The following is a 22,486-nucleotide window of genomic DNA, read 5'->3' as shown; positions in this document are numbered from 1 at the left end:
TGTTCATGCCGTGGCTCTTAAATCAGACCATCTGGGTTAGAACCCTGGCTTCACCACTTACTGTGGCGGGTAGGAAGAGTTATTTACCCTCTCTGTGCTTCAGTTCCTCCCCCATAATTTGGTGGTAATAATGTCCATTTCATAGGGTGGTTTGGGGGACAAAATGAGATAATCCACACAAAGTCTTACTGTGGGGCTCATTAACTGTTAGCTATTATCATTATGTTATTTTTCAAAGGCCATTCCAAGTACTTCCTCCTCCAGGAAGCCTTTCTGATCTACACTAATGACTGAAAGATATTTGTCCTCCTCTGATCCCACAAGAAATAGTAATGACTTCTTGCCTTGGGATAGAGATGCCTGGGACCCCACTATCCCCAAATCTAAAGAGGCTGTAAATGCCTAAAAGGCAAAGAAGAGAAGACATGGACATCCCCCAGGGTCTGAAGTACAACCCATTCTGATATGTTTAATGTGTATTGTTTTGTTTGTACTGTATGTACCTTTGCAAATCTGTGTTGTTTTGTGTGCAAGCATTTTTATTGGTATTGTGTTTTAGGTCTCATTTGGTTGTTTTACTCTTTCCCCTCAGCACTTGGTGTTTCAATCCATGTTGCTGTAAATACACGTGGTCCTTGCATCTGTAGTTGCATAGTAGTACCACATTTTACCTATCCATCTACTCCCCCAATGTGGACACTTAGGTTGCTTCCAGCTCCCAGTAACCACAAAACAACAACCCAGCAACAAAATCCTCTTACGTGTCCCCTGATGAACCTGTAAGAGAAGGAGCTGGCTTTTAGGGTCAGAGTTCGCTGTGTTTAGTTTCCCTCATTACTGCCAAGACTCTGCCGGAATGGCTGCCCCAGACTACCCACACCAGCAGTGCACCTGGCCATGACACCCCTCATTCCCCACCACCATCTGGCATTTTCCAGTTTTTCTAATTTTTGCCAGTCTAATCGGTGTAAGTGGTATCTCATTGTCATTTTAATTTGTATTTCTCTGATCATGAACAAATCTGACCATCTCTTCATATGCCTGCAGGCTTGCGGAGGTTACTGTTCCTTAAATGCCCACCCACGTGCTTGGGGTCTGACTTTCAGCGCCTGGGGGCGCCAGACCAGGCTCCCGAGTCGCGAGCCAGGGGCCTGCGGGAGGTCGTGCATCCGGGACCGGGAGGCTGGGACAGCTCGCAGAGGAGACAAGCCCAGCGGGACCTGCGGAGCCCCAAGTGGCTCCGAACCGCTGGGCCGTGGGCTGGTCGAGGGAGCCTCAAGAGAGACCCGCAGTCTGGCCCGGGATGGGGGGCGGTTGGGAGGTCGGAGCAGCTGCGCCTGCATCATACCCAAGAGCCGAGGAGGGGCAAGGGCTCTGGAGGAGTGGCTGCCGCCTGCCTGCACTCCGTCGCTCCCGGGAGCCTCGTCCTCACCCCCAGCTCAGCTCCCCCTCCCTCAGCTCCTGGGCCCAGTCGGGCGGATGCGCCGCTCCGCTCGCGACCAGGCAGAACGCAGAGGAGCTCCGGAGCGGCGGCATGGAGGAGGAGCTGGCGTGGGAGACCCAGGGCCGTGAGTCCGCGGGGTGGGGGCCGAGACACGGGCGGGTAGAGGCCGAGAGGATGCGCCGCAACCCAGCGGGGGCGACCGAGCCTGCAATCTGTGCGGTCCGCGTGGCCACTTGCGTCTTGGGCTTCTTTGTGGCCCCGAGAGGAACTCGCACCTGGCCGAGGGGACATTGGCTGCTCACCTGAGACTTGGGGTGCTCCCCGCCCTGGAGCGGAGAGCTTGGGTGGAGGAGACATTAGCTCGAAAGAAGATGGTAATACGATCCTTTATTGGGTACTTAACTGTGTGCCAGACTGAGCCGGGGCTGGCACTTTATTTGATCTCCACGGCAGCCTTCTGGGTAGGACCTACTGTTATCTCCATTTTGCGGAAGAGAGAGCTGAGGCACAAAGTGGTTAAACAAGTTGCCCAAGGTCACACAGCCTTAAAGTGGTAGAAATGCTGAGGGTCCCCGCTCCCTGAGAATGTCGGGGCTGGATGGGGAGTGGAGGAGGTACGGTGTGCTGCATGGGGGATGAGGGCACCTCAGAGCTCCCTCCAGGAGTGTGCCTGGCTGCTAGGGCCTCTGGGCCAGTCAGTGGCATCCCTGTGGACATCAGCCAGCTTGGGGGACCTTTGGCTGCTCTGCCTGGTAAAGGGAGAGAAGGACTGTACCATTTTCCTCAGTGGGATGCAGATGGGAGTGGGGGTTCTATCAGGTGCTAAGTCTTTCAAGCAGTACAGGTTCTGCTTGGGGCAGACATCACTTGAGCAGGCCCTTAAAGAATGTGCAGCAATGGATCATTGTGGTGCACGGGAGGGAGTTCTGCGCAGAGGACCCAGCATAGGCAGAGGCTCAGAGGCCAGAGTGCAGTGTGTGTCTGTTGTGGCCAGAAAGAGGATGCATGAATTGAGATGGATGGAAGAGATGAGACTGAAGTTGATTTCACTGGCACTCTGCAGGGCCTCCATGCTCTCCTTCAGGCTCTTGGCTGTTTGCCAGCACAAACCAGGCCACTCTTCCAGGCTTCCGCCAAGAGAAAGGGAGTCAGAGCTGGTAGGGATCTCTACAGATCACTTTTTCACCCTCCCCTGATTCTACAACGGAACTGAGGCTCCCAAGAGGGATGTTTCCTGCTGTTAGAAAGTGGCAGTGTGGGTACTAAACCCCAGCTTCCCTAAGCTTACGCCTGAACTGCCAGATCTTTTGCTGAACCTGGATCATGGTGGTTTTCGTCCAAGAGTTTAAGGAAAGGAACTCTCAGGACAGTTGCTTCCCGGAGATGTTTGAGATCTGAGAGGGATTCTTCCAGAAGGACCCTCTCCTCCCCTATAGGAAAGGCAGACCCTTTCGGGGGTGAGGAAGGGTGGCGCCATCAATGGGGACCACACTTGGAAGGAGATGTTTTCCCCTCTCCCCTGAAGTATTGACATGAAGCTCCCCCTGTCCCCCCCGTACACCTCTTTCCTGCCATTTACCTGAGCTTGTGGTTTGGTTTTCCAGGGAACAAATGAGTCTCAACTGGGGCAACATCTTATATAGTTCAAAAGCCCTGAAGAGATTTAATGATTTGTGTGTCACTTATTCATTCAGCAAATATACGCCAGGGCCTGAATTTTGGGATATAGTAGTTCACAAGTCAGACAAAAATCTCTCCCTTCATGGGCTTATATTATAATGGGGGAAGCAGACACTAAAGCTAATAAGTATGTAAATATAGCATAGGCCAGTGGTGAGGGGTGCTGTAGAGAAAAGCAGTGCAGGGAGGTGGGTAGGGAGGGTGTTTCCTTGGTTGGGGCTTCACTGGCTCAGAGAACCCTGAACAAAGGAAGCCCCACCACCCCCAGGTCTTTGGCCGCCAGAATTTATTCTCTGACCCTTTGTTTTGGAGGAATAATAGTGATGATGACGATGGTACTATTTGCCAGATACCATGCTAGGAGCTTTTCACATACTTATATCCAATCATTACAATAACCCTGCAGGGCAGCTCATGTCCCCATTTTGCAGATGAGGAAACTGAGGCACAGAAAAATTAAGTAACCTAAGTCACACAGCCAGGAAATGGCTCAGCCAGAGGGCAGCAGCTCTGAGGTCCATAGGTTGCATCTATGAGGCCTCAGAAAGCCCCAAACCCTTTCCTGTATCTGGAAAGCCACGTGGAATTTATCTGGAAAAAACAAATTGATGGCTGGCTTCTCTGTCACTTTAATGCATCCTAGTTTTCCCTGCCAGGACACTGGCGACCTGTCCCTGGATACACAGAGGGGCTGGGTCTGGACATTCGCAGTGGACCAAATGTGCAGGATGTAGGTTCAGCAACAATAAAACCTCAAGTTACGTGTCCTGTACTGATTGTGCAAAGGGCCAGCCAATATTGCATTGGCCAAAAAGTTCGTTCGGGTTTTTCTGTAAGATATTACTGGAAAACGTGAACGAACTTTTTGGCCAGCCCAATATTTGTCCCTGTGCTTGTGTATCTAAGCCTTTCTGAAGGGGAGACAGGCATCTCTCAGCTTGGGGATTTTCAGTGTCACTCATGGAAGCAGAGTTTTGTGGATTCCTCCATGTGCTCAGCCTTGGGCCCACTGTGAAATGTGGGTGGGTTGGCAAGTGTCAGGTGTGGCCAGAGCCCCTAAGGAGCTTGAGGTCCAGCCAAAGAGACCGGACATCCTTATAAGCCAAGAGCAGTCAGGATGACAGCAGCATGGGGGTCTGGTGAGATGAGCCCTGGACCACGTCGTCAGGCCTGAGTCCCCCTGGCCTGGCCACCAACCCTCTGAGCCCACCGCTGGCCATGGCAAGGGGCCGGAAGGGGGGCTTGGAGGTTCCTTCTAGTCTGAGACTGAGATGAAGGTGCAGGGACAAGGATGAGAGGAGTGCAGAGACCACAGAGAAGGCAATCAGAGAGGCCCCACAGCCGGGAGGCGAAAGCTGGTTAGGATTTGGGGATGAGGAGAGAAGAGGTGGAGAGACCAGGACAAAGAAGCCGGGTGAACACGTGCCTCTGGCCTCGCCCGGGCCTGACGCAGTGGGTGGCTCAGTAAATCCTGGCTGCCTTCTTCACTGATGGAGCCATGGAAAAAGGTGGTTATCGACTCCAGTGGGAATGAATTGCATTCCCTTCCTCAAGAACAGCAATAGCAGTCAGGAAAACTGGATGACGGGGCACCTCTGAGAGGGGAGGGGCACGCACCTGGCTCCTGTGGATGGTCTTGCCCACGGTCTCCCAGCTTTAGGGTTCTGCCGGGTCCTGGTCACGTGGACATGAGCTGCGTTGGAAGGAGAAGCAGCCTGTCTGGGGAAGTCTCCAACATTAAGAAAGAGGAGAGGGATCCACCCACCATTCTGAGCTGGAAGACCCCCTGCCTAGGAGACATTCAGGCCAGGGAGGGGCTGTTCCCCGATCCTCCTTACACAGTGTCGGGGGTCCTCCGCCCTCATCCTGCACCCCTTTTTGTCCCCACAGTGCTTCCTCTGGAGAGGCAGCTCCACGAGGCTGCCGCCGGAACCACGTTGGGAGGATGAAGGAGCTGATCGGGAGGAGAGTACACATCAGGGCCAGAAATCACGTGTGTAAAGGGGCTCCGGCTGGGAATAATGCTATAGTGTCACCTCCACACAGGAGGGACAGTTCACAGAGCCTGGGGCAGGCACATCGGCACGTGTTAACTTGGGGGAGGCTCAGGCCCTGTCCTCCTTGTCCACTTTGTCTCAAAATCTCTGACGCCCAAAGTCAGGGTCAGGATTCCAGCGCTCTTAACTCTTAATCCTTGTGACCCATTCAGTAGGCTCCTCCAAGAAATAGATTTAGAGTCAGGAGGGCAGGGGGTCAAAGGTCAGGAGTCGGAGGCTGGCAGATAGGGACAGGCACCTGGAGAGACAAAGGTGGCCTGGTGCCTCTGGTCAGAAGTCCAGGGGTTCTGGACCAAGGGAGGCTGATGTGTCAGTTGCAATTTTTTTTTTTTTTACAGTGTTTTGTTTTAAAGTCTTTATTGAATTTGTTACAATATGGCTTCTGTTTTATGCTTTGGTTTTTTGGCCACAAGGCATGTGAGATCTTAGCTCCCCGACCAGGGATCCAACCTGAAGCCCCTGCACTGGAAGGCGAAGTCTTAACCACTGGACCGCCAGGTCCCCGAGACAGCAATTTAGTTCAGTTCTCTGAGGGCCCGCTGTGCCCACTGAGTGTGTAAAATTGTTGTTGTCCCAGGCCTGCCCTTGGCCTGGTGGGGAGGCAGACCAGGCCCTGCTGATGAGGCCTCACGGAAGGGTGCAGGTGGGCTGGTTCACAGCCCTGCTGGAGAAGGGAGCAGAGGGAAAAACCATTCTTCTGGTTGGGGGCACTGGGGACGGGCCTGGGTACCACGTGGGGTAGCCTCTCCATGTGTTGGGGCTTCTAGCTGTCAGAAGCATCTTAGAGGAGATGCCAGGGCCTGGGTGAGAGGTCAGTGGAGGCTGAAAGGGTTGGATGCAGGATTCCTGACTGCAGCAGTTATCCTCTGTCTGGTTTGATGTGACAGGGGTACCACTTGGGTCTTCACAGCCTGCCTAGGGCTCAGTAATAGTAGCAGGAATTCTAGGGTGTGTCTGGTGTGTTTTGGTTTTCAGAGCGCTCATCTACCTGTTTCCTGGTGGTTCTCACTCACCCCTGGAGAGGGGAGGAGAGCAGGGAGGATTAGTCCTATTTATAGATGGAGGCAGGCACAGAGGAGGGCAGCAAGTCACCTTAGGTCACACAGCACATTATTGGTGACTGGAGCCTTGGTCTCATCTCCTGGACAAGCACTTGCAAGGAAACATGGACTTGCAAGTTGGACTTGCATCTTATGGATGATAGGATGCTAATGCCAGATTCATTCATTCATTTACTCGTTGAATGATTCATTTGTTCAATAAGTATTAGGGGCTTACTCTGTGCTGGCACTGTGCTAGGTGACGGGGACAGCAGAACCCATGGCAGACATGGTCCCAGCCCTCTTGGAGCTGATAGTCTGGTGGGGGAAAACAGACAGTAAATAAAGTATCTCACAAATAGTTCATTCCCACTGTCACAATTTGAGAGCATGTGGGCGTCAGAGGGGCCCTCTCGGCCAGAAGTCTTCCCAAGGAAGTGGCATTTTTGTGGGAGCCAGTGAAAAAGGGCAGTGTTTCCAGGCAGAGGGGACAGCATGGGAAAGGAGGGGACAGCTCGTCCCCAGAGAGACCACACAGAAAATTAGTGTTTTCTTTTGTTGCCCCATCACATGCTGAAAACTGTGGAGGGAAGTGGGTTCTTGGGTTGGAGGCTGGCTTCCCCAAGGCCTGCTCAGATGTGCTGAGGGCCAGAGACCAGGGTGAACTGCCAGGTCGGTCTGACAGTGAGTTTGGGGGTGGGGGGTAAGTCAGAACCCTTCAGCCCTGTTCTGAAGGAAGGAGGGGACAGAACCCAGGCACTCAGGATTCCTCAGGGACTTGGAAAATAATCCTCAGACACAGGTGGCTGCCCAGCAGAGGGAGCAACAGGAACAGACTTAGAGACAGGATGTTGTTTGGCGTTTCTGAGAAGCAGTGCCGGGCCATGCAGGGCCTCATAGGCCCAAGGTTTAGGAGTTTGATCCAAGAACAGTGGGAAGCTGGGAAGAGTTTTAGGTGGGGGACAGACGGATCTAGACATGGTGTTTTACTACGTTCATTTCAGCAGCTGCAGAGTGGAAGAGGAGGGGGTCAGAGCAGAGCTCTGGCCCCAGCCGACTGGTCACCAGAGCCAGCAAAGGTCCTTCCACCCCGCAGACCAGTTGTCCTGGCCGGGAGGTAAGGAGGCTGTGCGAGGTGGGCCGGGCAGCCAGCTGGTGCCTCACAGGTTTCCTCTCCCTCCTGGCAGGTGGGCAGGGTGGCCCAGCACCAGGCCGCGGGCGCAGGGCACGAGCAGGCTGTGCGTCTGCTCCTGGAACACGAGGCTGCTGTGGATGATGAGGATGCGGTACGGGTCCCCTCACGCAGGCATGTCTGTGTGTGCATGTCCGTCTTCCTGTCTGTCTTAGGGTGGGGCAGGGGCATCAGAACTCATTCTGGGTCTATGAGCCAGCTGTCAGTGCCGAGGTTGTCACTGATACACAGATGAACAGGTGCAGGCTGGGCAGGGGGCAAAGTCTTCAGGGGCCAATGACACTGTACCAATCCCACTTTCCCTTTGCACAGTCATAAAGATCTCTTCATTTTCAAGGGCCTTTCAGTTCTCAGCCTTTTCAGTCCCTCGTGATGTCATGTGAACAGGGAGAGATATGGGCTGTAGAACAGGTAATTGGGTGGGTTGACAAAGGCCTCATTAGTAAAGTCATCGGGAGGGAGGTCTCTCATGATATGCCACAGGGCTCTGCCCTGGCAAACACTAACCCACAACCTGGATAAAGACTAAGAGTCTTACTTAGCAAATTGGCACGGAGCACACTGCTAAGAGAGAGAACAGAATAATAACAAGGTCTACAAATTTACCCCTACGGGTTTGGGTAAAGAGCTGAATCTGACAACGGCATTTGGCAGGGATACATTTTTTTTTTTTTAATTTATTTTATTTATGGCTATGTTGGGTCTTCGTTTCTGTGCGAGGGCTTTCTCCAGTTGCAGCGAGCGGGGGCCACTCTTCATCGCAGTGCGCGGGCCTCTCACTATCGCGGCCTCTCTTGTTGCGGAGCACAGGCTCCAGACGCGCAGGCTCAGTAGTTGTGGCTCACGGGCCTAGTTGCTCCGCGGCATGTGGGATCCTCCCAGACCAGGGCTCGAACCCGTGTCCCCTGCATTGGCAGGCAGATTCTCAACCGCTGCGCCACCAGGGAAGCCCCAGGGATACATTTTTTAAAAATTATAAACTTCTCTGCAGAAACTTAGCTTCCATGGAAATACTTTTCTTTGTCCTGACTCCTCTTTGCTCTGAGGCCCCACCACGAAGGGGGCTTGATTACAAGTCAGGGCTGGGAGTGGGGCAGCAACACCTGCCTCCCCACTCCCTCACCCCATCTCCTCCCTGCTCCTGCTTAGGCTTCATTTAGAGATGACCCTGGAAGGAGAGTGTCTGGGTTCCTTAGTCTGAGTGTCCCAATAAACCACTGGAACTTCTTGCATCAGCCTTTTGCCCACAAAGACCCTCACTGTTGGGACTTGCCTGGTGGTGCAGTGGTTAAGAATCCACCTGCCAATGCAGAGGACATGGGTTCGAGCCCTGGGCCGGGAAGATCCCACATGCCGCGGAGCAACTAAGCCCATGCGCCACAACTACTGAACCTGCGCTCTACAGCCCATGAGCCACAACTACTGAGCCTATGTGCCACAACTGCTGAAGCCCGTGCGCCTGGAGCCCGTGCTCCACAACAAGAGAAGCCACGGCAATGAGAAGCCCGCGCTCCGCAATGAAGAGTAGCCCCCGCTCGCCGCAACCAGAGAAAGCCCGCGTGCAGCAAGGAAGACCCAACGCAGCCAAAAATAAATAAATAAATAAATTAATTAAAAAAAAAAGACCCTCACTATCACCACCATGCTCTGTTATTTCTTCCTTGAGGGACTGAGTGAGAAAAGAAGATATGAGGGAGAATAGTAAGAGAGGGTGCTTACAAATCTTCTCTGTTTCCTTTGCAAACAGCAATAAATACGTTTTGAAAAATAAGAAGGCTGGTAGGCATGCCTACTTTAATAACAGGAGGGTGGAGGAGACACTGGAGAAGGGAAATCCTGTTGTTGGGGGGAAGGTCTCTAGTGAAAAGCCACAGGGCTCTGTCCTAGATAGTTCCTGGAACTAGGACAGTGAGGTATCTTGGGGTTCCCACTGGCAAGAGGCTCTGTCTCCCATGACTCTCCTCCCCCAGCCTTGAGCCTTGACCCTTTTCATTCCCAAGCTCCTGTGGGCTTCTCCCCTTGGACTCTGTCCTTCGTCCTCCAGCCAGCCCACAGTTACTGATATTCTACTAGTGGCTGAGCTCTGAGCCAGTGCTGGGTCTCCTGGCCTCTTTGGTTCTAGCTGAGACCAACTCTAGTCCCCATTTGAGGTGCTATGGTGGGTCCAGCACCTTCCCAAGGTTTCAGGAGGAAGGGCTTAAATTCTTGTGGTCACTCTTGGCTCTTACTTCCAGCTTCTGCTCAGTTTTTGCCGTTCTCTTGAAATTTTGCACATAGTCCTTTGTCTCTACCTTGGCATCACCCCTAACATGGACCACAGTCCTTCTCCCCACTTTCCATAGAGACCCCATTCACACACTTTGATGTGGGGCAGGCTTTCCAAAATAAGAGATGGAGAGGATTTACATTACACACAAAAATAATGTAAAAATCCTAAAATCCTGTCTTTGACATTCCTGTTCTTTATTATTTTCTTTCCTTTACCATATGCTTTATTTTTTTCTTTTTTTTAAATTTATTTTTTAAATTGAAGTATAGTTGATTTACAATGTTGTGTTAATTTCTGCTGTACAGCAAAGTGACTCAGTTATACATATACATACATTCTTTTTTATACTATTTTCCATTATGGTTTATCCCAGGACATTAAATATAGTTCCCTGTGCTATACAGTAGGACCTTGTCCATCTATTCTTTTTTTTTTTTTTTTTTTTTTTTTATTATTTATTTTTGGCTGTGTTGGGTCTTCGTTTCTGTGCGAGGGCTTCCTCTAGTTGCGGCAAGCGGGGGCCACTCTTCATCGCAGTGTGCGGGCCTCTCACTATCGCGACCTCTCTTGTTGCGGAGCACAGGCTCCAGACGCGCAGGCTCAGTAGTTGTGGCTCACGGGCCTAGTTGCTCCGCGGCATGTGGGATCTTCCCAGACCAGGGCTCGAACCCGTGTCCCCTGCATTGGCAGGCAGATTCTCAACCACTGCGCCACCAGGGAAGCCCCATCTATTCTTTATGTAATAGTTTGCATCTACTAACCCCAAACTCCCAGCCCATCCCTCCCTCCTCCCCCCTCCCCCTTGGCAACCACAAGTTTGTTCTCTATGCCATTCCTGTTCTTTAAAGTCCCTTGGTCCTTTCCTTGTCTTGGGCTTGGCCTCTTTCCCTGCCCCACTTTCAGTGCTGTCCTTGTCTGTACCATCCCCGCCCTGCCTCCAAATTCCTGCCATGATGCCCAGTCAGTTCTTTCTGGGTTTCACCTTTCATCCCAACCACTTGTCACAGCTTTTACCCAAACCCAGTTCTGTCCCTAAGAGGGATTCTGGTGCCAACCACTAAGACCCCTTTTCCTGGTACCCCCCCAGAAGCTCTTTGTGGAGCCAAGTGGGGAAGCGGTTGTGACTAAGGTGCTCTGTGCAGGTGCTGGGGTGAGGCACCCTTTCCCCCAGAGGTCCAGACTGTGAAATTGAGGCTGATTCAGGACTAGGCCAACCCTGTTCTTCTGGCAGCTTAGAGTGTGCTGGGGATGAGGACACATCAGGGGACACTGATCCCTTAGCCTTTCCTGAGGTGGGCTCTGCATTTCTGCTCCCAGCTGGACTTGGGAGCATTTTCCCACTGCAAGCCTGCTTCTTATGCTTGTGGGGAGGTTCTGTGGCCCATCAGTACCAGGTCACCCTGTGAGCTCATTCTATGAATGACAGGCCATTGGCCTCACCAGAGGACCCAGAGCCACACATGACCCTGTTTCTGTGGGAAAATATGCTCTGGTCTTTGAACGCCCAACTTAGAGACAAACTTTGGGGCTGCCCAAAGCTGAGGGAGGCCAGTGCAGCCTGTAGGCGGAAGGTGGTGATGATCTCCCAGGCCTCTGTTCTGCTCAGACCCTGCCGCATCCCACCACACTCAAGGAAGGACAGAGAAAAACCACTTCTAAGAGGGTGGCTGGCTGTCAGTGCATCCTGGGAGGTGAGTTTGGAGGCTTGGGGGGCTCTTCACAGAGAAGGAAAGACTCAGTAGAGGTGGGGATGAAGGCTGCCCTCAGATGCAGAACCCCACGAAGGTGGAGGTCAGTGCAGGGGCTCTGGTGACCTGGAAACACTTCGCAGATGTTGAGGAAGAGCATCCTGCAGATAGGATCTGGGCTGCCATCAGAAGAAGACCTAGATGTATTTTCAGTTGCTCCAAAGGGCCAGTAGGATGGAAAGCACAGGGATGCAGATTTCAGTTCAGCATGAGGAGGGACTTTCACTTTCTCTTTCAGTTTCAGGGACTTTCTCTCACGGTGAGAAGTGTTTGACGGTGCAGTGGTTGTCTTGTGCAGCGGCGAGATGCCGTCCCTTCATGTGTGCAGACCTAAGCCATCTGCCTGCAGGATGTGCTGCAGGAGATTCAAACAGTTGATTCTCAAACGCCAGTCCAGGATGAGGTCTTCACCAGTCACAGCAAATCAGAAAATTAGAACAATGCAGTGTATGTTTCATGAAGCTGTATTTGGAAAGAGTATACTCTGAGATCAGCTCCTTCCAAATTTTTTGTGGTAAAACGGTCCATCTTTATGAACTGGTGGTGAGAGGAGATGGCAGCTCTTTTATTTTTAAGTTTTATTTGGTATCCCCACAAAGGTTTGCAGTTGTTGGAAGAGTAAATCCTCAGAATTATCACAGGGAGAAAATCTTTTTCCCTTTTTTCTTTTCTTTCTTTTTATTGTATCTATGTGAGAAGATGGCTGTTAGCTGAACCTACTGTGGTGATCATTTCACAATATATGTAAATCAAACGATCATGCTGTATGCCTTAAACTTATACTGTGATGTATGTCAATTATTTGTCAATAAAACTGGGGGGAAAAAAGTTTGCAATAGTGTATCAGCCTCTGGTTAAGACAATTTCCTGGACTTTAAATTCCTAAAGCCCAGAGCTCCCCAGCCTGGGTGGCACTTAAGGTCCCTTATGGTTGCGCGATTTTGCAAAGCACACTTGGGCCCAGGTGGCACAGCCCCGCCTCCTCACAGTCTCCTCCCTTCCTCCCCCATGTCCTCTCCCCGAGTTTGGGATGAATGCACTTCTCCTGTCTGCCTGGTTCAGCCACTTATGGATCCTCCAGATCCTGGTCAACTCCGGGGCCAAGATCCACTGTAAGAACAAGGTAAGGCCTCAGCTGGCGGCCCCCTTGCCCCCTCTAGCTCCTGCTGCACAGGGCTGCCCCCACCTCTGCTGCCCGTCCCCATCACTGCCCCCTCTGTCCCCTCACGTGCCTCTGCCTGCCCCAGCTTGCCTCGACCCTCTGAGAACCGTCCTGACCCCCCAGCTGAGCTCAGCCTTGTGAAGCTGGGACCCTCACTACTTCCACTGGGGCTGGGAAAAGGGCCTGGGGACGCCTCTTTCACAGCATTGAAAGCCCCTGGCTTCTGATCCCCCTACTCTTTACCACTCTGTGATGTTGGGACAGTCCCCAGTCCTCTGGCCAGCATCTTGTTCACAAAGAGGAATTAAAGTAGCACCCTCAGAAGATTAAATGAGCAGAAGGTAAGGCCTTCTCCCTCCCACGGGGCCCCGGCTCCCTTGCGGTCAGTATGGCCAGGTAGAAGGAGCAAAGCACCATTTACCAAACTCTGGGACCCTGGGCAAGTTATTTTACCACCCTGAGCCTCAGTTTTCCCATTTGGAAATAGGGGTGCTAGTACCCACCTCTGAGCTGAGGCAGAAGTAAATGCGGTGCTGTGTCTAAAGTACCTGGCCCAGTGCCTGGCATGTTAGCGACCCTGGCAGTGCCCCGTTGCTCACTGGTGTGTGCTATGGTTTGAGGGAGGAGAGCCCCAGGGAGTCAAGAGTGCCCAGAATCCCTGAACTGGTGTCTCAATTTTTAGGGGGTTGGTGGCCCTTATGAAAATGCAAACATTTCTGGGCCAAATACCTTCAGCCAGGAGTTCTCAACCTTGGTCCTTAGAGAGACAGAATTTGGGGATCCATGAGCTTTGAAGGGAAAACAAGGACCTTTTTTTTTTTTAAACTGCCCTCTGCTTGAAATTTTAGCATTTCTTTCCATGATGAATGCAGGTAGAATTAATATTACCTGTGACATTGTCTCTAAGACAAAATGTAGCTCTTTTCATATCACATTACAGTTTTTGCAGTTATCTCAAAATACTGTTTATGCTCATGATTACTTTGAAATCATGGCGGTAGTTATTAGACCTTTCAGTAGATCTTGTTTAATGGATCAGTAAAGCACATATGCTACTAGATAAAAAATTTGGGTTTTAATATTTTGATAATTCTATTTCAATATCATTGTTTTTCTTTTCTTGTAGGCAGAATACTGTCTGCCCCAAGATGTCCATATCCCTATCCCTAGAACCTGTGAACTCTAGAACCTAACATGGCAAAAGGAATTTTTCAGATGTGATTAAGTTAAGGACCTTGAGATGGGGAGACTATTCTGGATCATCCACATGTGCCCACATGTCCTTTTAGGGGAAAGAAGGAGGGAGGCAGGAGAATCAGAGAAGGAGATGTGATTGAAGGAAGCAGAGGTTGGAGTGATGTGACCCACAAGCCAAGGAATGCGGGTAGCCTCTAGAAGCTGGAAAGGCCAGGAAATGGATTCTCCTAGAAACTCCAGAAGAGAAGCAGCCCTCCCAGCCCATTTTAGACTTTTGACCTCCAGAACTGTAAGATAATAGATGCGTGTTCACCAGACAACAAAAAGGGCCATGGCACACAGGAGGTCTGCCCTAGGGTTTTAGGAGCTCTGTGCCAGGAGCCAGGACAAGGACCAAATATATATTTCTTACTATAAATCACAATATCAAGCTTGATCTCTTGGTTAAAGTGGTGTCGGCCAGGTTTCTCCACTGGAATGTTAGCATTTTTCCCTTTCCATACTCTATTGTTAGAAACTCTTTGTCGTTTTAATTTGCATTTCAATAATGACTAATGACGTCATATATTTTTTCATGTGCTTATTTGCCATTCCATATATCTTCTTTGGTGTGCAGATTATTTTTTAATTGGGGTAATTTCTTTTTTTTTTTTAATTAATTAATTTATTTTTATTTATTTACTTTTGGCTGCGTTGGGTCTTCGCTGCTGCGCGTGGGCTTTCTCTAGTTGTGGCGAGCGGGGGCTACTCTTCATTGTGGTGTGTGGGCTTCTCATTGAGGTGGCTTCTCTTGTTGCAGAGCACAGGCTCTAGGCGCACGGGCTTCAGTAGTTGTGGAGCGTGGGCTCAGTAGCTGTGGCTCGCGGGCTCTAAAGTGCAGGCTCAGTAGTTGTGACGCATAGGCTTAGTTGCTCCGCGGCATGTGGGATCTTCCCGGACCAGGGCTCGAACCCGTGTCCCCTGCATTGGCAGGCAGACTTATTTATTTATTTATTTATTTATTTATGGCTGTGTTGGGTCTTCGTTTCTGTGCGAGGGCTTTCTCCAGTTGTGGCAAGTGGGGGCCACTCTTCATCGCAGTGCGCGGGCCTCTCACTATCGCGGCCTCTCTTGTTGCGGAGCACAGGCTCCAGACGCGCAGGCTCAGTAATTGTGGCTCACGGGCCCAGCTGCTCCGTGGCATGTGGGATCTTCCGGGACCAGGGCTCGAACCCGTGTGCCCTGCATTGGCAGGCGGATTCTTAACCACTGTGCCACCAGGGAAGTCCCTGGGGTAATTTCTTATTGATGAGTTTTTAGAGTTCTTTATAGATTTTGGATGCATTTCAAAATAAATTGCAGACATCAATGTACTTCCCTCTAAATATGTCAGCATGCATATTATTATTATTATTAAAAATTTTATTTATTTATTTATTTATTTTTGGCTGTGTTGGGTCTTCGTTTCTGTGCTAGGGCTTTCTCCAGTTGCGGCAAGCGGGGGCCACTCTTCATCGCGGTTCGCGGGCCTCTCACTATTGCGGCCTCTCTTGTTGCGGAGCACAGGCTCCAGATGTGCAGGGTCAGTAATTGTGGCTCACGGGCCTAGTTGCTCCGTGGCATGTGGGATCCTCCCAGACCAGGGCTCGAACCCGTGTCCCCTGCATTGGCAGGCAGATTCTCAACCACTGCGCCACCAGGGAAGCCCCAGCATGCATATTATTAACTAGAGCTCAAATTCTTTGTATACAATGAAATACAAGCTGAGTTTTTTTTTTAAATATTTATTTATTTATTTATTTTCATTTGGTTGCACCAGGTCTTAGTTGTGGCTTGCGGGCTCCTTAGTTGCAGCTCCAGGGCTCCTCATTTTAGCTGCGGCTCACCAGCTCCTTAGTTGTGGCATGTGAACTCTTAGTTGCGGCATGCATGTGGGATCTTGTTCCCTGACCAGGGATGGAATCTAGGCCCCCTGTGTTGGGAATGTGGAGTCTTATCCACTACACCACCAGGGAAGTCCCTGCACACTGAAATTTGACAAGTACTACTCCTCTGTAACCCAAACCACTGTCAACATGTAGAAGACTTCCATTGATTTTTATGACCCATTGATGGTTACAATCTATTCGGAAAAGTACTCCAAATAATCTAGCTGTAATGCAAGGCCTGGGTAGGAGCTCTCGGCTATGAACATAGGATTTGCAAACCTCCCTCACTTAAATATTGCTTCTGGGGCTAAGAGACCTTCAATAAAGTGAAGCACAATACGCCTGTATTATCCTAACTTGACCTATGAGGAAATGGGGGCTCAGAGAGGTATAGGTAACTTGCCGAAGACCACAGAGCTGATAAATGCTGGAGCTGGGATTTGAACTCTGGCATCCTGACTCCCACCAGCCCCTGTGAGGCTAAGTGGGTCCTGCGGATGTCCCAGGGGCCTATCCCCATTTTCAGTGTGGTTTCCTTTGGAAAGCTGTTTTGATCCCAAACACTCACTGGGAGACAGCCAGCGCGTGAGCAGGGCCTCCCTTCGCAGACTGCAGGGACAACCCTGGGCTTGTTTCCAGGACGGCCTGACCTTACTGCACTGCGCAGCCCAAAAAGGCCATGTGCCAGTGCTGGCGTTCATAACGGGGGACATGGAGGACGTGGCCCTGGACCATGCTGACAAGGTGAGTGTGGCCTCAAGGCTGTGTGTCCTTCCCATCGGGCTTGGGATTCCTGGGGCCTCTCCTGTACATTCCTTGAGTGCATCCCTTGAGCCATGGGTAGTGCAGACTGGACCCCACCTGAGGGAGTTGCTGGTCTAGAAGGGGCATTAGGGCACAAATGAGCAGGACACCAGCAGCACATGGTCAGTTCCCTCAGAGAGACTCTGATATGGACTAGACAGGTTAGAGAAGGGAGACATTGCTTTCTGCTTCCTGGAGGAGGTGGAATTTGGTAAGTGAACTAGATTTCATCAGTAAGATTAGAAAGCAAGGGGCATTCCAGATGGAGGAGAGACAATTGCTAGAGCTTTAGAGGAAAAGGGCTTTTGGTGTGTGAGTTCAGATGGGTTAGAATCTTGGGAATGAAGCCCTGAGAGGTTGTTAGGGGCCTTCATGGAGATCTCAACCCCCAGCCTCAGGAATGGGTCCTTTATTCAGGAGCCACAGGAGGATTTCAGTGGGGGAGGGACCCACCAAGTGGGGTCTTGTTGGGAAGATGGTCTGGGCTTTCCAGGCAGGGTGTATAGGGCAAGGTGGGGGAGAGCGTCTGGAGCACTGCAAGCCCAGTGTGGTTGGGGAAACTGAGGCCAGGTGGGCAAGGCGAGGAAGATTCACTTTCTTCTCCTCCCCCGCCAGCTGGGAAGGACAGCGTTTCATCGGGCTGCAGAGCACGGGCAGCTGGGTTCTCTGGATTTCCTTGTGGGCTCTGGCTGTGACCACAGTGTCAAAGACAAGGTACTGTGACCATGGGTCCCAGGGGGAGGGCCGGGCTCTGGGCTCCTGACCGGGGTGGTCACGGGCAGCTCACCTGTGTCTACTGCCAACTGCAGCGTGCTAGAGGGGCTGGGGGCCCAAAGACCAGCGTGTGTCTGATGCTCATGCAGCAGGCATTTTTCTAGCACACACTATGGGCCAGCCATGTGCTATGGGTGAAGAGCACAAAGATGCCCAAGACACAGTTTCTTAATGAAGGAATTCAACCACAATCCTAGGAAAGAGCTGTGAGCCAATGTGGGGAGCCAGGATGGCAAATCTGATTGGTTGTTAGTGATGCCTGGGGTGGGTTTGAGTGGGGCTGTGATTCCACTGGGGCTGTCTGTTGCTGGGGGGAATGGGGAGGAGTTGGGGGATGGTAGCCACATGCCTGCTGGTTATTTGCTTTCTTTGTGTTTTAGTAAGCTACTATGATTATGGCAAAAGTAGGATGAGACCGCTGAGGAGGGAGCAGTTCATTCAGGGTGGAGAGCTTATAAGCAGGAATTCACCTATCTGAGAACAGATGAGGGGTTGGGACCCAAGGGGACTACCCTACAAATGACTTGTATCAATGGACCATTGCGAGTCATTAGGCAAATGTGTTGCAGCAAATTCTAAACAGTGCTTCCAGCAGAGGGAAGAACTCCACTGTTGATTTTCTGATTAATGTGCTTGGCTAGGATACAAGGAGTTCTGTTTATAAAGCTAGTGACAGAGCTCACAGACCAATGGATCACAGGATCTTAGATCAAGGGCCAGTTCAACCTTCTCATTTTACAGATGTGGAAGCTGAGGCCCAGAGAGGGGGATACTTTAGCCAAGGTCACACAGCAGGACAAAGGTCGAGCTGGGTTTGGAACCAGCATCCTGATGCCGACCCCTGTGCCCCTCCTTCTCCTCAGGCTGCCTCCTGCGGCCCTGAGCCCTGGGGGTCTGCACCAAATCTGTCCGCCCACACTCATCCTTTCAGGATGAAAAGGCTAAGTCAGGTTCTGAGATTCAGATCAGGCTGATTGCCTTCATTTCAGAAACATGGGCAGAGCAGGTTGTGCTCTGTGCCAGGCCCTGAGCCAGGAACTGGGGGTACAGAGAGGGGCAAAGGACGACCCTTGCCAGGACACATCTACCCAGGAGGCCAAAAAAAAAAAAAAAATGATGTACTCAGGACCCCAGGAGAGCAGGAGCTCCAAACTAGAAAGCAAGAAAATTCAGCTTTGGTGAACTTACCCAGAATCTTGCAATCAGAAATTCTAGAAAGAAGCTTTTAAAATTACATGTCCCTGTTAAGTGTTGTATTCTCCAATGAGGAATGTTTTCATTTTGAATTTCATTTGGGGAGAGGGCACAGTAAGCTTTTCAAGGCTTTGGGCCACTGAAGGTCTGACTCGTGCTAGGACCCGCCAGCCAGTATAGGGAGACAGACCTGTCAGAGCAGATGACAACATACCTCACGCTGCAGGTGCTGTGGTAGGGAGGCTTTGAGAGCCCGGAGAGAGTGATTAATTCCTCCGGAAATGTCAAGGAGAGGCTGACAGGGCCCCACAGAGGTGGAGAGGCTGGATGTCCCCACAGGTGGAGGGGAGAGGCCAGGCCCAAGGCCAAAGCCTCCTTCCACCCAGCCCCCTGTCCTGCCTGGGCAGAGTGTGAGGGCCCTGGCAGGGGGTCCATGCCATCTGCAGCTTCAAAGGGCAGGAAGTAGATATTTATAATCCAGAAGGAAGGGGGAAGCCCTGCCCTGTTTCCACAGCTCTGCTAACTGGTGGCACGTGCCAGACCCCAACGTTCACACACTTCCTTCCGGTCTCTTTGAACACAGACTTCAGGCTGTGGCTACACCGCCCACAGCCTGACCCTTGCTTGCTGTGGCGAGCCGACCACGGAGCGGGTGGGAGAGGAGCCGAAAAAAGCTGTTGAGGGGATTTTTTAAACTTAATTTTATTTATTAATATAATATAATGATGATCATAAAGGAAATGTAGATGTTTCCTCCTTGACCCTGTAAGATAGTTATAGCTGTTTATGTGTGTATTTATCTATCATGGAGGCAGGGTATGTTTTTAACTACTTTAAGTACGGCTTTGGCTTCTGTATGTGTTCACATCCTCATTGGGCCCTTTATAGATATCTGTGCCTAAACTGAATGTCTCCTGGGGAAGGTACTGAGACAGGCCAGGGCAGAGGAAAGCACTTGACCCCGGAGGCCCCTGTGACTGGTTCAGCTCGATCGTCCCCATGGCCTTCTGGGCATGATGCATGGCTGAAGCTGGGTCTTCCCTTCTGGATGCTTTTGTGGGTCTCTCCGGGGTCCTTGTCCTGGTCCCCCATCTGTGGTTCCTCTGTAGGGACATACCTTTTCTCGGGCTGGCCACGTCCAGCTGCCTCCTCTTCCCTGGGGCCCCTTACCCTCCTGCAGCAAGATCCCTTTAAGGACGATCCCAAATAAGCTGCCCTCTGTGGGACCACTTCCAACACAAAGAACACTGGGCCCTTTGCCCGCCCAGTGGAGCCACCTCTCTTGGCTCTGTCACTGTCACCTTTAGACTTCTCAAGGGTGAGGCTGCTCCCAGTCCTGTGGTTCTCAAATTCCAGGAGACACAGGTCAAGCTCTCCATCACATTATGTATTATCATTGAACAAATATCTACTGAGTGTCTATCATGTGCCCAGGCCCTATTCTAGGCACTTGGGGAAACTTCAGAGGACAAAATAGACAAAAACCTTTGCCCTTGTGATGCTTATGTTCCAGCCAAGAGAGTCAGCCAATAAACAACAAGCATAGTATACAAGTAGATTGTAGAGGGTGTTAGGTGGTCAGTGCTATGGGGGAAAAGGAAAAGTGGGGCAGGATAAGGGGATCAGGAGAACAGGAGGTGGGAGTTGTGGTTTTCAATATTGTGATCACATTGGGCTGCACTATTCAATGAGAAGCTAACATCTTGAGCAAAGACGCAGGAGGCGAGCGATTGGGCCATGTGGCTGCTGGGCGCAGCCTGAGCACAAGGGGAGTCTCTGGGGCTGTGGCCTGAGCAGAGGGAGGGGATGGATCCGGGGTCACCGAGTTGGGACTGGCTTTAGACTGGAGCATGGAAAAATAGGGATTTTTTTTTTTTTTTTAAAGTAATGTGTCCGTCTTAAAGTGTAAGAAAAGAGACCAGAACTTGGCCCTTGAAAGTGCCCCTGGTTTTTGGTAGTTTTTGGCACAGTTCTCAGAGCAGGGTGGCGTTGGCCCAGCATGCAGGGCTGCAGCTCGTCACCAACTTGCTCTGGACATGTCTCCCCTCTCTGGATCTCAGCTCCAGCGGGTCCCTAGGGCTTGCAAGGGTCTGTGATTCCACTGACCCCTCAGGAGCCCTTCTCCCCGCAGGAGGGGAACACAGCCCTTCACCCGGCCACCCGCTGGGGCCACCTGGCTGTGCTGCAGCGACTCCTGGACGTCAGGCTGGACCTGGAGGAGCGGAATGCGGTGAGTCACCACCTGGAGGATGCAGAGGTGTGTGACACTGGCTTGCCCCCTGCCTTCCAGGAGCCCAGAGCCCGTGGTGCAGCCTGATCTCCCCTGGGAGGGGCTCTGAAGCCAGGAGCGAGGACGTGTTCTCAAACAGCCCACGAGGAGAAGATGAGCAGCAGCACAAAACTCCAGGCTCAGAGGGGCACTGGGCCTGAGGGATGACGGAGGAGTCATACACGCGGTGTGTGTTCAAAGAAGGGAGAGGTCACTGTGGCCAGGATGGAGTAGGAGGGAATAGACAGAGCAGGGATGAGGCGGCTTGGAGGGCAAGGAGAGCACGAGCGGAGCTGTGGCGGAGGGAGTGAACGCACCACGTGCCCCTCAAGGTGAGAATCAGGTGCGGGGCTCCGGGAACCGCAGATCACCAGGTCATGTCTGCAGTAGCAGGGAGGGGAGAGCTCAGAGAGCCCTGGAGCCCTGGCAGAAGGGGTGTCCTCTGGTCTCAGGCTCTGGCCTCAGCCTCCTGCCGTCCTCACACCGCTGCCCTGTGTTTCAGGAAGGTCTGACTGCCCTGCACGCAGCTGCTGAAGGGATCCACCCCGACTGTGTGTAGCTCCTCCTCAGGGCCGGGAGTAGCGCGAGCGCCCTCTCCCAGGTAGCCGGGCCTCCTCACGACTGGCGTGTGCCCTCGGCTGCCTGCGGAGCCGTGACTGTGTCAGCTGTAGCAGCCACGATGATTCCTGAACATCGTGTGAACAAGGCTGTGAGGGAGCAGGCTCAGGTTCCGGACTTGACTTCTCTACTGCTGAGCTCTGTGACTTTGGGCAAGTTACTTAATCTCTCTGAGCCTTGTTTCTCAACTATAGATTGGGGGTGATATATACTTACTATTTTATATTGCTATGAAAACTAAATACCTAGCATATTGCCTGGGACATAATAGGAGCTCAGTACCCATTAGTGTCTTATTGCTGGGCACATGACAGTTCACAAAGCCCTTTCATAACTATTACCTCAGAAAAATTCCCCCCGTTTTTTGTTTTTTTTTTTTTAAAGTTTACCTTCATTTTATTTATTTATTTACTTATTTATTTTTGGCTGTGTTGGGTCTTAGTTTCTGTGCGAAGGCTTTCTCTAGTTGCGGCAAGCGGGGGCCACTCTTCATCGCAGTGTGCGGGCCTCTCACTATCGCGACCTCTCTTGTTGCGGAGCACAGGCTCCAGACGCGCAGGCTCAGTAGTTGTGGCTCACGGGCCTAGTTGCTCCGCGGCATGTGGGATCTTCCCAGACCAGGGCTCGAACCCATGTCCCCTGCATTAGCAGGCAGATTCTCAACCACTGCGCCACCAGGGAAGCCCAATTCCCCCCATTTTGCAGATGAGAGAGGTTCAGTGACTTTCCCAGGTCACAAGTTGGTAAGAAGCAAAGCTGAGTCTGAAAACCCTATTCCCCTGACTCCAGAGCTCATGGCCTGAAACGTTTGCCTTGCCCAGCGTGGGTAGGGGTGGGGTGTCCCCAACATGAGGCCCACACTGCAATTAGTGCTGGGGCCTGGGTGTGACTCTGGGACAGGCCTCTTTCTCCCTTACCATTGCACTGTGTGAGTTGGCCATTAGAAATTCTCTGTGTCCTTGAAAAGGGGGTTGTGGCCTTTCTTTAGGTAGAAAGTTGGTGTTTTTGTTTTGTTTTGCTTTTTATTTTTAGATCAATGACAATCTTTCTTGGCTGGTTGAATGGCTGCAGGGTCTGGAATTCTCTTTTTGTTCTAAATTTCAATAATGTAGCAAAAATAATATTAATAGT

General features: G+C 51.5%; 1 protein-coding gene across 1 annotated transcript in view; it reads left to right on the top strand.

The window, feature by feature from the left end:
• Window positions 1-1,334: 1,334 nt before the first annotated feature.
• Window positions 1,335-22,486, top strand: part of ANKDD1A (ankyrin repeat and death domain containing 1A) — a 33,728-nt gene continuing 12,576 nt past the window's right edge. The window contains 9 exon segments of the mRNA XM_036842000.1: window positions 1,335-1,568; window positions 5,015-5,044; window positions 5,047-5,117; window positions 7,409-7,537; window positions 12,455-12,553; window positions 16,336-16,440; window positions 17,116-17,214; window positions 20,600-20,698; window positions 21,240-21,338. Of these exon segments, the coding sequence (XP_036697895.1) occupies window positions 1,535-1,568; window positions 5,015-5,044; window positions 5,047-5,117; window positions 7,409-7,537; window positions 12,455-12,553; window positions 16,336-16,440; window positions 17,116-17,214; window positions 20,600-20,698; window positions 21,240-21,338 (765 nt within the window). The 5' untranslated portion in view covers window positions 1,335-1,534.

The sequence above is a fragment of the Balaenoptera musculus genome, chromosome 2, assembly GCF_009873245.2.
Source record: "Balaenoptera musculus isolate JJ_BM4_2016_0621 chromosome 2, mBalMus1.pri.v3, whole genome shotgun sequence".
NCBI classification, from domain to species: Eukaryota; Metazoa; Chordata; class Mammalia; order Artiodactyla; family Balaenopteridae; genus Balaenoptera; species Balaenoptera musculus.
The sequence above is the reverse complement of the archived record's forward strand: the minus strand, read 5'-3'. Positions and strand labels throughout refer to the sequence as shown.